General features: G+C 38.3%; 1 protein-coding gene across 3 annotated transcripts in view; it reads right to left on the bottom strand.

Annotated features, from left to right (window-relative positions):
- Positions 1-8,916: 8,916 nt before the first annotated feature.
- Positions 8,917-18,349, bottom strand: part of SMAD2 (SMAD family member 2) — a 104,333-nt gene continuing 94,900 nt past the window's right edge. For all 3 annotated transcript variants that reach the window (XM_067699159.1, XM_067699160.1, XM_067699161.1), the window contains one exon: positions 8,917-17,255. In XM_067699159.1, coding sequence (XP_067555260.1) covers positions 17,132-17,255 — 124 coding nt within the window. In that variant the 3' untranslated portion in view covers positions 8,917-17,131. The remainder of the gene's footprint in view (positions 17,256-18,349) is intronic.

Below are 18,349 nucleotides of genomic sequence, written 5' to 3'. Positions count from 1 at the left end.
GGTGGTTAGGGAAGACTTTGCAGAGGAGATCAAATTTAAACTGGGTCAAGAAGAATGGATAAATTTGGAAGTGCAGAGTGAAAGCTGGAGAGCTTTCCAAGGCAGAAAGGAGCTCATGGTTTAGCAAGGAAGTTAAGTGTACACAGGCCTAATTATAACATGATAAGTGCCCTCCCACCAGTATAGACAAATGACAAAGGAAATGCTCAGAAGGGACAAAGAAGTTTGGAGAGAATAAAGAGAGGTCCTTGGTGGGGGTGATATCTGAACGGGGCTTTGAGGGATGACTAACGTTATATCAGGCTGAAGAGAGAAGGACATTCAAGGTACTAGGACCAAAACAGGCAAACACTGAAGCCAGAAAGAGCAAGTCTGGGGTAAGAATGTCTATGTAGAGCCAATACTTTGATAATATTAAAGATTCCATCTTCCTCAGCAGTTCTCCTCCTGCAGTCTTTCCAATAAAGCAAGGCCATGCTTAATAATGGCAGGACAGAAAAGGCTGTGTACTAGAGTAATAGCATTGTAACTACTCAGCTGTGACGTTTAGAGTCTTTATTTATTATTTTATTATTCTTTGATATCTCTAGGATGAAGATAAGGAGTCTTGAAAGTCGGGTTTTATTGAGAATGAAAAGGGAGTTCTAAATTCTAAGAACTCCATTCACATACCAAAAGCAAACTTGGACAACTGAACGTGGAGATTTACTCTAAGCCATAGATACAGGGAACTTGGGATATGAGGTAAGGAGAGTCGTTTCATTAGGGAGAAAGTAGAAAGACTCCTAGCGTAGGGAGAGAGGAGGATTCAGAAAGGACGAGTAGGTTTTAAAGAAGTAAGAACATCTGTGACTTCACTTTCCTTCCTCTCAGGGTCAATACTCGTGTCTCTCTCTCTCTCTCTCTCTCTGTGTGTGTGTGTGTGTGTGTGTGTGTGTGTGTGTGTGTGTGTGTGTGTGTGTGTGTGTGTGTGTGTGTGTGTGTGTGTGTAGGGGGCAGGATGGGGATGGAGGGTGAGACAGAAATTGCATGATGGGTAAATGGACCACTTTCCTAGGCATAGCCTGGGGAAGATTGCGAGCCACTCAGAGAAGTCCTTCTTGTGACTCAGAGGCATATGCAATACGGCTTAGGGGCACTAACTCATGATTGGTAGAGGGAGCTGACCAGCTAGTCTGAGAAGACTCTGTTGGCTTCCCAAAGCTTGAGCAAGATGCTCAGGACATCCCAACGTTCCAACCTCCCCCTTTTCCAAGAGTCAGCAGATAAAGAGTCCTAAAGTTGGAAAATGAAGGCTGTTGAAAGGGGAGACCTTGAAACCACGGGCAATGGCAGAGCTGTGGTCAGCAGCGGGACATGCCAACATGTGAACAAAAGCCAAGGAGTCACTCACATGCACCAGCAGATTCAGTAAGGACAGTAGCCACTGAACAGAGACAGCAGGATGGAACAGCAGAAGCAAGACTGCCCAAGGACCTGAGCACAGTCACTGGAGAACCGCTTCCCCCGTCACCCAGAGGTGACTTCTACTCCCCCATCCACTAGAGCCATCTCGGGGAGGAAGACTGGAAGACACTTTGAAAAGCTGAGCATTTATTCCAAAGAGGCAATTTGAAGCCCAACATAAACTGTTGGAATAAGAGAATGAGTTATCTTTGACTGGCAAGTTTAAGGTCATCTACCTCTTCCCACACCCTCCTAAATAAAGCCAGATGGGGCTGATGAGGAATTTTCAATTAATTATATGAAATAAAGAAAGTGCAACTTACTTCTGCTCAGTCTAAGTTGCAATGTGTGGGAGGTGGGAAAATGGAATAGCATTGACGGGGCAAGGTCTGAAAGCTCACAGGGAAATGCGGTCTAAAGCAGGGGTTTGCTGACAGTCACTTTGGGCTTTCTAAAAATGCAGCTCTCACTGTTCCTTTCCAGACCTGCTAAATCAGAATCCCTCAGGGGAGGCCAGGGAAGCTGCATTTTAAAAGTTCTCCCTGTGACTACATTTCGGAAAACAGTTACCTACGCACTGGTACAAGAATTAGCCTTGGACAGGACGTCACTTCCTCCCAGTCTGAGGGAAAAGACAAGTGCAGCACCCAATGGCAAGTTCAGTAATTGGAGAAGTGACTTCAGCCAGTAAGGTGGTAGGATAGAAAATCGAGATGGCTGGTACAAACTGGTCTCAACATGCTTGGCTGTGAACAGCAGGACAGAAAGTCGTTACGGGGTTGCAAGGAAGTTTGTCTTCATTTTCCTGTTGTCTTTTAAAGTGGGAGTTACTGAGGACATATAGGCTGCAGGAAGGGGCAAGTGGCCACTGAGAACTGAAAACCTGAGAAGGAATAACTGATTGGAAACCTTCTAGAGGAGCCAGGCAGAACCAGCTGGGCTCAGAGTCCATGGCTTAGTCCTGACACAAGACAACTTTTTCTCTGCCACTGGGCTGAGGAGGGGAGAAAGAGGCACTGGTGGTGAGGAGAATGAAAGTTCTGGAGAGTCACCGTGGGACTAGCGGGGGGCGGGGGGCGGGTGGGTCACCTAAGGGCCAATAAAGATACATCTCACCGTGGGGCCTCTTAGAACCTGGAGATAAGATCAACTTTCCTTGCAAATTTTAGCTCCCAGTCCACATTTAGCAAAGACAAAAATACCCAAAGGCTTTCTTCAGGGAGGGCTGTGGAAGTGGATTGGAATGGAAGGAAATTCTTTTTTTTTTTTTAACTATATCTATGTATTGTTCAGAAGTTTTGGTTTTCATGAAAAAAATGTTCTTACATAACCATGTAGCTTTTTAAAAAAATACCAAAGCGCACTATGACATTTTTGGATTGTATGTAAAATGCATAATACTTTTGGATAATATAAGTTGGAAAATAAGATAGAACTTCATCTAATAACTGCCTAAACAATTTACCAAAACATGAACAAGGAAGTAATCACGAATGGTTTAATGTAATATTACTAATTGATTAACTTGGCATGTTTAATACTATGTATGTCCAATACATTTTCTATGCTCATTATATCCGAACATAATGCTAGCTGATCAATAAAATTCTTTGGTTCCACTGCACACTTTTATTTTAGGACACTTGCAACAGACATGACAAAGAAATGTTTAGTTTCAAATACACTAATGAAAGTATATAGTCATTTAAGGCACATTAAAAAAATCATGCATAGAAAATGTCTAAAATGTTTATATTTAATTTCAAACACCAAATTTGTGTGTTGCTCAAAGCAAGTTAAAAAAAATTGTCCATTATGGCTTGCTGAATGGCTTAATTTTAGAGATTTTTCTTATGATTTGTAATAGCTTTCTCTAACTCAACGTGCTGCTGGAGATACTTCAGACATTTCCTGTTAAAAATACATATACATCCAAAGCAAGGAGGAGAAGAAAAAATTACACCACCTAAACAGTGGTTTTCTCTGGTGGTTGTAATCTGGATTATTTTTTTGCTGGTGCTTTTGTATTTTACAAAAATAATGGGTATATTATAAAGTTAAATATAGTTTCATCCACTGTGCCGCCCGTAAAAGACCACAGAATATTTCTGTGTATTTACATGAATGTGATAAACAAAAGGAGTTGTGTGGCCATTAAAGAGGAATATGGGGAAGGGGAGCTCATTTAAACATATATTCGAGGAGGTATATACTCAGTTCTCTGAAAAATGTGGTAAGGAAACATTGGGCACCTAAAAGGTGAAGGCTGAAGTCAATTCCACTTTTCAGGGCTACCAAGCCTAGCCATGTCTCCAAAGAAACCCTCGCTCCCCAGCTTCAACAGCAGAGACTCGGACCCTCCAGACAATTTTGATACTTGTAATAAACAGGACACAGATAATTGTGGTGTTTCCTTTTTTAAAATGTGTGTCAGAGTTACAACATACCGTGATCCATCATTATTATTGGTGAACCTTTCCTAAAGCACTTCAGGCCTCCAAAAAGGTCCAGCGTTAGGTACAGCAGGCATACAGCTTCTTTGTACGTAAGAAGTCCCAGAAAGGTTTTGGAAGTGGCATTAATGAACGTAAAGTTCATCATTAAGAGAAAACGTTTCTCTGAATCAAAGGCTTCTTTTTACCTCATTTGTGAGGTGACTCTCCTAGTTCTGTACAAGCCAGGCTCAAAGTTTAGAGGGTGCTAATTCCGGTCATATGATAATGACCAGGGGCAACTGCAAGAACCTAGAGTAGACAGAAAATACACTGCTTTGGTTTTAACTCACCTTCATGGCGTATGTTAGAAGAGGCTTCTACTTAATGCTCCATGGACTGAAAACACTTGAACCAAATATATCCCAGCTTGGGATGTCCTCAGCTTCCCCACATTTCCCACTCTTCACTGGCAAACAAGTACAACAGTGAGACAGCACAAAGCGTGGGCACGGTGGATTGATTGCTGTTAGGGCCCCAATTCTTCACCCTCCTGGTACCCTCCTCCTTTGCCATTTCACTGTGTGGTGCCTTTCCACTCTGAGCTTTGCTTGGGGCTTGCTTCTGGGGAATGCCGATCAGTCAGTAGGGAGGGTGCAGACTTGAAAGGGGCTCCTGGGACTGGGCTCGGTTGCTGTTCCCTCCTGCCACCTCATGGAAACATGCCTGGGGTAGCTGCAGGAGGATGAGACACAGAAAAGGGCTGAGTCAAGGCCACCTCCCCAGCGAGCCAGGCAAAACTAGAACTACCCAGAGACGCCCCATCTAAATCACTGACCTAACTCGTAAACTAAATGAATGTTTGCAATTGCACGCCACTGGGCTTTTATGGTTGTTATGCATTACTTCTGTGGCAACGGTTAACTGCTCCCATAGGTTTTCATTTACTTGACATCTCTCAGTGTGGTATCTCTTGCCGCTTTTCTGAGGCAGGTTTGGTAGCAAAGACCTTCTTTGCTGCCACCACCTCCTGACACTCCCTCGACTGTGGATTCAGTCCTCCAGCGCTGAGCTGCTACTCTGTGTAAAGTGTTCTCATTTAATCCTCATAACCACCCTGAAAAGCAACTTCCTCATTTTGGGGAATTGGAGGAAATGAGGAACTTGAAGCAGCAGACTGTTGAAATTATCTATCTGATGTCACCATAAATTGGCAGAATCAGGGCCCAAACGGAAGACCTCTGATTCTGAGTTCAGCTGTATTTTCCATTACATCAGAAATGATAACCAAGGCTTAAAACTAGCAGAATGTGATTCTGTCCAAAGTCATTAAAGACAGAAAAAGTTTGTTTTAAAAAGGCAACTGAGTTTTATTCCATTATCCAAGATAACTGAAGTAGTTGACCATTACAGGGCTCTTTTCTTCAAGCATCCCGCCCTTAGCATTTTTGTTGCTTAAATGTCCTTTAAGACATTGCTATTCCCAGTTGAGAAACAGCCAACCAGGAGACTAAATTATATAAATCTTCCATTTCTCAGTTTTATCTAAGATTTTATGTTCAATACCCCTTTTCAGCCAATCACTAATTATGTAAATTGTAAATGTGAAGATTAGTTGTTCCTTGGTGGCAATACTCAATAGAATAGAAGTACACCCACAAAACTAGAAATTAAGAGAGGATACACAAAATATGCACCCATGTTAAAGGTGATTTTCTGAAGGATGTAATAACAAGCCAGATTCTTAGCCATCTCTCCCTTTTGTGATTTTGGCTCTTAAAAAACAGAAACAAATCAATTAAATATTCTAAGATAAGGCAGTTTTCTAAGGGTTAATTGCAGGAGGTTATAGGGGTAGGATGGAAATGGGGGAAGCAGAACATAGAGAATTAAGTAACATTTTGCTGAATGAAAATCACACCATATGAGATGTCATATAGACACTGCTAGAAACTTTACTCCAAATTTAGTTTACCAAGTCTAGCTTGATTTTATTAACATATTTGATCTTATACTTATGTTAACTTAAGCACCTAGATACTGGAATGATAAAAGACAGGAAAACAACTGTTTAGTTAAAAAGTAGTTAAACTTTTAGAGGATAACATTTTGTCAGTGGGTGTTGCTTTAGAATTTAAAAACTGAATTTTACTTTGCATCTTACTTCCTTTATGCATGTAACTTGGAGCAGAAAATTCCCCCTTTAACAACTTCAGAGCAAAGCAAGAAACCACAGTGGTTTGCAGGCCACTAATTCTGTTACAGATGAAAGCATTCAATTATCTCTATAAAATTCAATTCCTTAGAAAATGTGTTTATGATTGACTAAGTATGTTTTTAAAATGTGGTGATACCACATGCTATTATTCAAGATTTTGATTTAAAAGTTGGAACAAAGTAACTTGTGGTTCTTGGGTAAAACAAAGACACTAATCTGTTTTTTCAATATAAAAATATTTTCATTATAAAAAGGCAACCTAGAATACTTTTTATTCCAGATGTTAGGCTAGGCTTGTGTAAATCTTCATTTTTTCCCACTACAGCCTAAACATACTTAAAAACTGCAATCATTTAAAAGTGGGTCATCAGTTATATTAATATCTTATTTACATGGCATTTGTGTTTAAAATAGTGTGATCAAATACTGCCAATAACAAGTTAAAATAGCTTAGAGATAAGATCTCTCATGGAAAAAACCTTAACAAGATCTAAAAACAGAGTTAATTCTAGCTTAAGTTCAAGATGGGTGGTCTCAATGGAATCACTGTTGGGCAGTGGTTAAGGCCTCTCTGATGATTGCTACTTCTCACCACAAAAGTCTACAAATACACAAAATTCTGCATAAAATTTCAGAGGGTTCTCTAGATTAATCATCTCCAGCTGTGACAAGAAAGTTAAATTTCACTTAATACACACACACATATATGTACATGTTTAAACGCCCCCCGCCCCAAACCAGCAGTCCATCCTTGGCTGGGGTTATGGCTGGTGTTCTCATGTCCTCTGCCCCAGCCAGCCAGCTCAGTAGCACAATCTCTGTGTAGATTACAAGACCCAAGGTGTAGAGTTATGTATGGCTTTTACCTCCTGGCTATCTAGGTGCTATTATTAGATGTGGGCTTCACAGTAGCACCTGCCTAAGCTTGTGGTTGTCAGTTTTCTGCTCACCATTCATAGCAGCTCAGTAAAGTTGTCCAGCTTTCATGCACGTTCAGATCCACAAGTTCTGTTCCAAGACCTCATTTTGACTGGCCCCAAAAGTCCTCTCCATCTATCCAAATTCAATGCATCCTTGAACACTGTGCTTAAATCGTATCTTGTCCTTCCTCGTCCTGCACCACACAGTTCAGAAACAACTTCTCCTTCCTCTGTGATCTTATCCTTCCTGAACTACTTTCTAAACTTTTTAAACAAACTTATTGCTGCACAGCATTAAAGCAGGTACAAAAAAATTGAAGATTATAAAAACTGTGGCAAATCCCTATCTCAAATAAGGTCATGTAGCTTGGACTGGAGCACAGTAACATACTCTGTTCTCATAGCTTCCTAAAGATCGTGTTGGCTTATCACAGAACTTGCTACCCGTAAGTCTGATTCAATGTTCTTGCCCTCAGTTAGTGTGGTCCGCTTTAAGAATGTAATTAAGTCTATGTGCAAACTAGCATCCGATCAATTCTACAAGTATTTTCATATCTATTCATTGCAGGAGAAAACAGCTTTTATGTATGCCTTTGACTTTTTCTTTTAGATCCCTACATTTGCAAACTTTTAATTTTTAGGTTGGGCTCATCTTGTATTATTTTGATGAAAAGGATGAGTCTGTTAAAAAGAAGCTGGATAACTGCATGGTGCAAATATATTCTTGGGCAGCGGATGAACATGACCTTCACCCTAGTCCTTGGGCACACCTCACGCTGAGAACGAGGGCACTGGAGTACATCTGTGTGATATTAATAGGCATGCTTCCCACACTAGGACTTCCAATTTCTTTTGAAGCAAGTGGGAAAAAAGGATTTGCCAACTGGAGAGAAAGGCCAAACATACAAATAATACTTCTCTCCTACCCTTCAGTCCCTTGAATATGCACAATTATGGACACTGGGGTTGCTATAAAAAATCTTCTGACACAGATAACCAGTGTCACTAACACCAGGGTAACAAGCAGGAAAGTTCCCAGGGTGAAGTGACGATGGAAAAGGATCTCTTCTAGTCATCTGTCAACTGAAGTGATGTTGCAGTTCAATACTGGAAGGCTCCTTTTAGATTGTTTATAGAGTTGTATGGTGTAGCAATTTAAGTAGGATTTGTTCAAGTAGGTTTCCTACCAACACAAAATTGTTAATGAAATCAAGCTAGGCCCTGGGCTGTTCAATGCCAAGCAGCATAGTGTATTTTAGATTTTGAGGTCCCTTTTGTTGCATCCTAACGTAGGTGTCTTAAATGGTCTAATGAAAGCAGTCTGCTAATGAGAGAAGTATTGATTCATCCTAGGAACTGAGTTCCTGCGAGGCACAAAGAAAGTCTGGTTGATCTAAAAAGTTTGTTTTTCAATTATTTCATGATGATATTAATTATGAGTACACCTTATGTATTATTTTTCAATGAAATCTTTAAAAGAATACCATTTGCTGTTTCTGCTAAGAGTACATTTTGAAGGTAAATGTGAATTTCACTTTCTAGTCCATTTACAGCACAGATCATGTGTATTAGATCATTATTTGGTACAGGCAAGCTCTGAAGTAAACTAAAATGCCTAACCTACTAGCACTATGAGGTGCGTTTTGTGTGTGTATACTAAGCAGTGCGTTATCTGTCTGCCAGGGGAGTGGGATAATCTTTTTATATAACACCAAACTTAAAAAATAAAAAGATGCACTCAATAGCATAATTGCATTATGTGAAAATACACACAACAAATTTTGTTTGTTTCTGTACAATTTAGAGTGTGGTCAGCAAAATATAATCCCCTCTAAAAAAAGATCAGTTTAAGTCAAAATCAATGAAAACGATTAAAAATTAGTCCCATAATAACATGGTAAACAACTCAAATCGCTTCTTTTTAATGCTAGGAAAAATGTTCACCTTTCAATGGTGACAGTACTATTAACACAGGTAGAGAGCCAACAAGGTAAAAAGTGAAAGCACATACACAGACACACACAAATATATATAAAATTTGACCAGAAATCACAGGACATTTAAGCAACGTTTTCTTAACTTTGTTTTTTTTTTGTACTTTAAATAGACTAAAATATTTGGTGTGGGTGGTGGGAAGGAAATCAGTATTTCACAATTTTAACTTGAAAACCAGCTGAAATAAAGCCTCAGCTCACTGTTTAATTAAAAAAAAAAAGGAAACACATCATATTTTGACAATCATAGGATTAAAGCTTACAAAGAACACATCTACCATCTACATCACAGTGCACAGAGGATGCAGTCTGAGGACTACCACAGGGAAACAATAACAGACTCTGCATCCATCATATTGCATTACAAAATTAATGCCGTCTTAGAAAAATCTCACCTCCCGTGGTCGGTGTTGCAGCTGGTAAGCACCTGAGGGGTAGGAGGCTATCAGAACTTAGGGTGCTGCTCAGTCTGGATCAGGACACCCAATTCCTTCACCTGCCATTGGCTGATGCATTTAATAATCTCAATACAACATTCACTGAGAATAAACATAATAATGCCACATTCTGGCTTCTTGAGCAGGATAGTCTGGGGAATGTAGTAGAGGATAGAGCATCAAAGGCCATATTTTCCCTCAAGAGAGAAGAAATCCACAGCATTACTCAGTTTTCCTTTACTGTGAAAATTTAAATTTAACCCCATAAAGACATGATCTGTACTTACATATACACACAGGTTCTGAAGAACTTTGCTATCTAGTTGCCTCTTCTGTTTCATTAAACCACCAGTTATCTTCCCTGGATTACTGTGTTAGTCTCACTACCACGTTGGTGCCATTAGCTATTACTGGTATAAATCTCACATTCCATACACAATAGTAAGTGACTGGAGGACACATATGCTATAGGGCAGCTGAATTTAACCGCAACTATTACAATGTTTAAGGTGAGGGTAAGTCACAAGAACACTTAAGGCTATCAGCTCTCCTCCTTGGTGTGCCTGGGGACTTCCTGGGTTTAGCACTCAAAGTCCTGCATCCAGGGGACTGCCTCAGTCCCAGGCACACCAGGGCAGTTGGTCACCCTAAGAACACTACTCACTCCTCCCTTATTATCGCTAGAGAAAGGGTAAGAATTTTCAAGAGTAAATAGGGCTACTTACGAGGGAACTGGCTTAAAAATATTTTTAGGACATTTGCTAATCATTAGTTCCTAGAAATATCTTATTTAACAGTGTCAATTTTAAGAATAGTTGGTAGAACGTAAGCAAATTGTTGAGCAGTGTATAAAAGTTCATCCTTAAAACCTGTTTCCCCACAAATCCTCTATATGTTCTTCTGGTTTTGTCCAGTTATATAGCATTTTACCGTATCTTTTTGAGATTTTGAGCGCTAAATGAATAATAGTTTTATATTTTTTCATATTATTTTCTTTTTAGGTGAAAACACGCTTTGCCAACTATTTCCTACATTCTTGTTTCATATATTAACATGAAGACTGCCAACTGGGGCTATTTCCCTCAGATTACAAAGGCCCAGAATTATGTTACTTTTAACTGTGCTCTACCAGAAGGTCTGGCCTTGGGAAAAGATGGCCAAAAAAAAAAAAATTCTCAGATATGAATGTTTTTATTTTGCCTACAAAATGCTGTGATCTAGCTCAACAACCACACAACTGCTTTCATCTTAATCTTTATAGTTTTTCTTGTTTTGCTGTCTTGTATAGAAATGGTTAGTGTTACAGTTTCACTATCACTAATAAAAAGATATAAATGTTTATGCCTTAAAGGCCAGGGTCAAAACAGCAAAAATGAAGCCTGAGGTAAAGTTGGTCTGAGAAATGACCATTTGGGTTCTACATTTTGCCAAAAAATAGGGTGTTTTTTAAAAATGTAAAAGCCATGCATGTTACCTACTTGCTATGTATGTGATAATTCTTTCTCCTGATTAAAATTAATGTGTGTATATTAGTTACATAAAACCAACAAATGACTACATTCTTAATGCAGGTACGTACATTCATCAGAAAAGGACCCTAATCGTTTTCATCAACATTTTTTTTTGCTGTTTGAACAATCCAAGAACATGAATAAAGAGAGTGACAAACAAGTATTTTCTTAGGAACTTACTGAGAAAGGAAAATCTCTTTGGAAGAAAAAGACTTCAGTAAGACTTCTATTCCTACGGACAAATGCTGAGAACTAACTTTATGTCACAGCACTGTAATCGGTAGGACTGACACAACCAGAAATATGGCAAGTTACCTAGTGACTAACGCTGCAAAACCGCCAAAAGCTTTAAAGCCACAGGGAGAAAGAAGAGTCAAGTGTGAAATGAAAACTCTGTAATAGTGAAGCACTTTTAAAATTCTAAACCCTCACTTTTGTCCTTAAATCAATATATTACGGATTTCATGGTTCAATAAATTAGCATCTTTAATTAGAAAGAGAAAGTAAATCCCTACCCCCCCACCCAAAAGAGCAAACTGGAAATTCTATAGAAAGTAAGAGCTTTTTTTTTTTTTAAAAAAAAGAGGGTAGAAGAATATAATTTGGGGGGAAATTTGGTTGGAGAAACATCTAAGAGTCCTTGTGTGGAGTCAATGAATCCTCACTTCACTCCTAACATCAGTGGTACTATTCTTTCAAAGGGCCCTTACATCTCAATCAATGGTGAAATTTTGGGTCTATTATGGATCTCATGGCAGCAAACCAATTGACACTGAAGTTAACTCAGGCTAATACACTCTGGTCAGATCTTCTGTGAATCAGAAATGGCCCAAAGAACTTTGGAAAATCCATTTCTGTTGAGCACAGCTAAGAAAGTCATCTTGAGGCTACCCTTCAATACAGGAAAACTTGACTTGGTAGTGGTGCTTCCCAGGGTATCTTAAGCAGCAGTCTTATGCCGGGGGAAAGAGCAGGTGTGGCGGACACACAACCTAACATTATTTTAAAAAAAAAAAAAGGTAACCTTAAGCAAGTACCTTCCAGAGACCACTCAGAGCTTTTCTTTTTTGATGTTCCAGTTATGATTCTTAATTGTCAAGCTGCCTAAAAATGGCATATTAACTGAACTGCCAAATTAGGACCCTGGCAGAATAAAAAATTTACCCTGATGGTCTGTCCATGAAAGGAAAATGTCTGCAAGAAACTTAACAATTTTTTTACTGATATGAGATTTAAACAATAGAATCATTGAACACTGTTAAAATGTATGCAAATGACCCCTACTGTTAAGATGTTTCTGTGAGTGTATATATAAATCCATACATACACATTATATAATTTATTTCCTACTAAAAAGATTTAAGGCAGTTATGCTATATATAAAGTCACCTATAATATCCAAGATAAAACAGTTCCTACTCAAGAAATTATATGAACACATTAGACAAGTTCTCATCATAAAAGCTATCATGAGGCTATCTATATCTAGTATAGCTCACATTTCCTGGTTGAGGTTTCAAACATAGGAATTCCATTCCAAGAGATAATTTGTCCCTCAATCCCCACACACAAAAGGTAGTCTTGAACAGACAAAATATTTATGAAAACTTGAAAAGGAAGATATAAAAGGAATTCAATAGGACTCTGACAACCTCTAGACACCACACACTATCATTATTACTCTTGATTGTACTAAATACAACAACCCAATATGCCCCAAGGTGGAAACAGGGCTAGTATTATGAGGAAATCATTGGCTGCAACTACCGGAAAAAGTTCATAATCCTGAACATAATTTACAACAGAATCTGACGATGTACGCTATCATCACAAAAACATTTAACTGGATAGAATTTCTGAGCCATTTGTAAGATTTAAGTGACTGACCAATCTCAACAATGTCAACCTTCGTGGTGAAGAAATTAGGACCCTGGGATTGAACAGCACCATCCTTTTTGGTCTTTAGTAAAGTTCAAAGGAGAGAAACATTCCGATGTATGCAGATACAACACGGTTGGCAAGGAAGAGGGCAACTAGCAAAACCACTAGGGATACATGTTGTCAAGAGAAGGGAAGGAAGAATAAAATTCAGTTGATGAATATAAAGGACTTAGCAAAATAAAGTTCACGAAGGAAAGAAGATGGGCAATAATGTGTTATGTCTAAACCTCAATGTGTTGCACCAGAGTAAGAGACAAGATCACGGGTTGCTTATGTCCACAGTCTACTTAGTTATCTAAAGAGATACTGGGGAATGGTGGAGGGGTGGCAAACTGTGAAGCTGGAATGTTTAGCTATGAAAGTAAAGACTGTACATAAAGACAGATGCTAAGTACAGTGAGGATTGTCTTGCGTTACATTACTTCCCACCATCAACCAGACCAGGAGGGCACTGATTATTGAGTAAATGCTCAAAGTATTTAGTTATTTAAAAAAAAGAAGGATGTTAAAGGTATATTTGGACAATTTTTGGAAGAGGTAGAGAAACCAACTGGGTATATATACTCTTTTATTTGATTTCAACTAGCAAGAGACTAGACTGATTGTTTTTCAAGTTCAAAATCTTAGTCTTGATGAAACTGACAATAAAGGCACAAATAAAGTGAAATTATCAATAAAATAATTTTAACAAAGGAGAATATCTGGCAATGTTTAAAGGACAGATGAACCAAGCAAAACTAGATATGATGTGAGGTTTAAAAAAACCCCAGACATTAACAATTTGCAAATATATACTTAGAATACAGAATAAGAGTAAGAATACAGAGTAAGAATATATAGCTTTCAAAAATTAGGCAGATTTTCTTCTGGCAAAGTGACAGGTCCTGAGAGAGAAAGTAACCCCACACGACTAAGATGGCTGGAGAGTCAGTACCAAATCCCAGTTATCTTTTTATTACTCAACATCTATCACACTGGGTAGGTAAAGCACAGGCATCAATAAATGTTTATTGAACGAATGTATATCATAATGTACAATTAGCACACTAACTGGTATAGTTCAAATCTAGTCAGGAAAGTCACACTTTTTTTTAAGCAGTAAAACTTTTTTAAGAAAGAAATCATTCTATTGGAGTTCCTACGTGGAACTCCAACACAGAATAAAAATGAAGCTGCCACTGGCCAGGCCAAAGTCAGTGGGAATGTCACCAGCCTCCAATTCCCTAAACCAGCCCTAAGGTGTATGTAATCCACTGTGAAAACCACCATTCATCTTAGAAATGTGACAGAAAGCATGATCATTCAGTTCTCATGTTGTTAAACTGAGGAAATTACCAGCACTGTGTGGAAGAAATTCTAAATGATGTTGCTAATCTAAATAAAGACAAAATTCTACAGAGAGATCTTATCACTTAGAAGAATGAAAACAAACCCTATAAAGGGAAAAAACAATCGGCAAAAATTAGGCCACAGTGGCCAAAACAGAATGCAAAACCAGCATCGCATTAAAAAGCAAGGAAGACCACTGAACACACTCATACAAATGTAACCACCACCACCACAAAGTCAACTGCTTGACAGGTCTAACCGCTGAATACATGGGCGCTTCCAAAGAGGTGAGTCCCAGTTTCATACTGTACAGAAGAATGCCACCAGAACTGTAGAGATGTGACCCACTACTGAAATGCTACAGGTGGCACTGCTCTGCTTAACATATCAATGCAAGAGCAACTGCCAGGATGTTCTATCACTTTCAACCAGACAAAGAACAGTGTTCCCTAACATCACTACAAGTCCTCTAGTAAGCAAACACTTCCAAAGGGCAGAGCCTCCACATTTCCAACAGGTCTGACTGTGGTAATACCTGGGACACTTACTCTATCCACAGGATGGGCTGCAGAAGTAATCATTTCGGACAGCAGGACATCTGGAAGCAAGCAGCCAGTCACTACAATGGTGAAAATCTGCCCAAGGCAGAACTGAAGAAAGGGTTGTTCAATTAAATGGTATTGACCTGGTGTAAACTTTTTACAGGAAGGATTTGAGGAAGAGGAAATATTAGTGAGAATGACACATGAAGCAATCTATCACAAAGTAAGGCCACCTTCAACTATTATAAACTGTAGAACCAATCTGATCCTCAAGTTTGGACCTGTGTAGAGGTTTTTGTATAAAGCACAAACACCTAGTAAATTATGAGTTTCCTTTAAAATAAGCCTTTGCATTTGATGCCATTTTCTTTGCCAAGAATGCCTATTTTTCTCTCCACAAGGCTTGCTCCTTTCTCACCGAAGTGTTAGCTCAAGCATCACTACCTTTCAGAAGCATTCCCCCTGCTATGCTTTATCACAGTACCCTGTTTTATCTCCTTCATAGACAAATAAGCTAATTAAGCATTATAGAAACTGCTATCTCAGCAAAGGCAAGGGCCTTATCTGTCTTGTTCACCTTTACCCAAAGGCTAAGAAAGTTCCTGGCACACATAACAGGTGAACAATAAATATTTGTTGAATGAATAAAAAATTACTATACCAAGTTTACATAAACACATACATGCATACACAAATATAGAAAAATGGGGAATATCTAATAGAAAACAACCAATGCTGAAAGTATTGAAAATAACACCTGTAGATAAAGGTGAATATGGTTTCAAAAAACAAGTACCAAAGATAATCTGTCTTTAAAAATATGAAAACTTACTAGAAGGGGACCAGGAGTGGTTACTTTCCATTTCTACTGAGATGCAAACAAGAAATGTTTAAACTGCAACGAGTTAACAATAAACATAAGGATTATCTGCTGCAGGGTGGATTCCAACAGAGTTCCCGACATCTCCTGTCACTGTAGAGCAAAATGCATGGTTGGTTCTAACAGTCACCACATATTCAGGATTAGTTAAGAACAGCTCAGAGTGTAGGTAATTATAAGCTAAAAAACTTGCTAAACTGCTTCTCCCCCAAATTTTAAAATTCAGAATTCATAATTATGTAAAATAACATAGATTGTATAAATTTAATACAACATACCTTAAAAACAGATGGCCTTTACCTGCTGATCATACCTCAGCATTACTTTTCTAGGTATTCTGCTGAAGCAATTACATTTACAAAAGGTCCATTCCATAATACAATCTGGTAACTAAATCAAATGAAACTCAACTCAAAGAGCACTAGGTTTGCTACTGAAATATTTTAAAATACCTTTTTAAAGAGTGTTTATCTCTATAGATTGAATTTTTAAAAAGGATAAATATATTGAAATAATTGTAGCATATCCCTGAAAATAATTATACTGCCACCTGTGCATTTTTTATGAGGTGTAAAGATAAATCAAAAGACTGCTAGGTTACACAAGTCTATTATCATCTGCTGAAACTGAAATCTGGTGTAAGACAAAGGGACTTACTCCATAGGATTTGTTACCATACCCCAGAATTAACTGGTGCTGGCGGTATCAGTGCAACCATTATTGGTGATGGATGTCACGCTACACTGTTTTGGTATCAGGACAAAAGTGGAAATGGAGGAGAGGTCTGGAAAAATTTCCGTAAGGTTTTAGCAGTAAGTAAACAAACACAAAAAGAATGAATACTTAAGACCCACTGAACACATTAAGGTCAAGGATTTCAAAAGTTAATCCACTTTTCTTCCCCCAAGAGTTTATTTTTGGTAAAAGGCAGAAAAATTAGTTTTTCTACAAGGGAAATCTGCTTCTAAATGATAATTTGAAAATCTTGATATATATTATATATTAAAAAAGACACACAAAAATAACGAAGAAGTGGGAATAACAGATTAGGTACTGTAACTTTATAAAGGCTTGCCTAAATCAAGAAGCAGCACACACACACCTAATTTATGCAAACTAAAAATGTATATAAACAGCACAATACTGTGATACTGGATCATGATACATTACCTGTACACATAACTACTACTGTTATTAATAAACCTTTGGGACACTCAGTTTTATGCCCAACAAGACATCAGTAAGTCTTTAAAATCTTCTCTTCCTCCTTTATGGGAGGGTATTTCTAGACACTAATTTTCCCATCTAATATTCAAACATAGGAAACCGATTCCACAAGGTGCTTTAATTGATGAGACCTCAAGTGCTGTTTTCTCTTGAATTTTTGGATAGTAAACAGTCCACGGGGACCACACACAAATACTATGACAGAAGAGTTGGTACATTAAGTCTTTTGATGGGACTTGACTGGTGACAAAGCTTTATGACATGCTTGAGCAACGCACTGAAGGGGATCCCATCTGAGTTAATACTTTGTCCAACCACTGTAGAGGTCCATTCAGATGAAGTTCAATCCAGCAAGGAGTGCTTGTTACTGTCTGCCTTCTGTTAAAAGAATGCAAGAAAATAATTATGAAATTAAAAGAATAACATGGCTATGGAAGAATTTAGATAAATCAAAAGGTTGTATCAATATATACTAAAACCTAGATTCTTTTCTGACAGAGTATCAAGTTTGCATATCTACTATTTTAAAAACTGTTTAATCCTCAAAGTACTTATGTGACTTTTTTTCTTTTAAAGAGAAAAAAAACACTGTTTTCCCCTCAAATTAAAATTAGTAGAGTAACCTTATATTTACCGTCCAAAATGGGACACCTTTAAGAGAGAATGTAGTCACTATAAATAATCACTGCCAGGGCAAGAGACGTAAACCAGCACTGTCCCAAGCAAACCAGAATATATAAAGTCACCCTACTTATTAATCATCCACAGCATAGAAGATACTCAAATAGCAAATGAAGTCCAAATGGAATAGGATTCAAATTTAAAGTATAGCAAAACAAAAGAGAATTCTGACCCAAGCTTATCACAGAACGTTAAGAGTTGGGGTTCAACTTTCCCTGACAAAGTCAACAACCAACATCCCTTTTAGCAAAATCATGCAGGCTTTTACTAAGAAGCACCTTTAGTACTTCAAACAAAATGAGCTACCCTCTGGGAATCGCAAATTGTTCAATGACATCCTGTCACTTCCACATACTGATTTTAGTTCTTACTTATTATATACAATAAGTCAGTAAGTCTGCTTGCTTCTTCGACGTGACAGCCCTTCAAACGTGAGAAAAGGCCATTATCAACTCTTCACCTCCATGTGACACATGCTCAATATGATTTAAAACTGTATTTCAAAGGATGTGGTTTTCTGTAGCAGATGGTGTCAGTGCCCCACTATACTCTTCAGATTTTCAGTGTTCTAGTCTAGCCAATTTCCAATTGTAGGCATCTGCATTTCTGTGCCTGAGAACTTCTCTGCTCCGTCCACATATATAGCAGATCAGAAGTGCCAGGAAATTAACATCCCCAGGAATAGACCTCAAGCAATGACACAGGAATTGGCATTTAAAGGTCCAGTTTCCCTTCCCTCTGGGTGGGATAATTCTGTGTGTTCTTTACTGTTTTCCAAAGTTTTCCTAAGG

Source organism: Pseudorca crassidens, chromosome 12 (assembly GCF_039906515.1).
Source record: "Pseudorca crassidens isolate mPseCra1 chromosome 12, mPseCra1.hap1, whole genome shotgun sequence".
NCBI lineage: Eukaryota > Metazoa > Chordata > Mammalia > Artiodactyla > Delphinidae > Pseudorca > Pseudorca crassidens.
The sequence above is the reverse complement of the archived record's forward strand: the minus strand, read 5'-3'. Positions and strand labels throughout refer to the sequence as shown.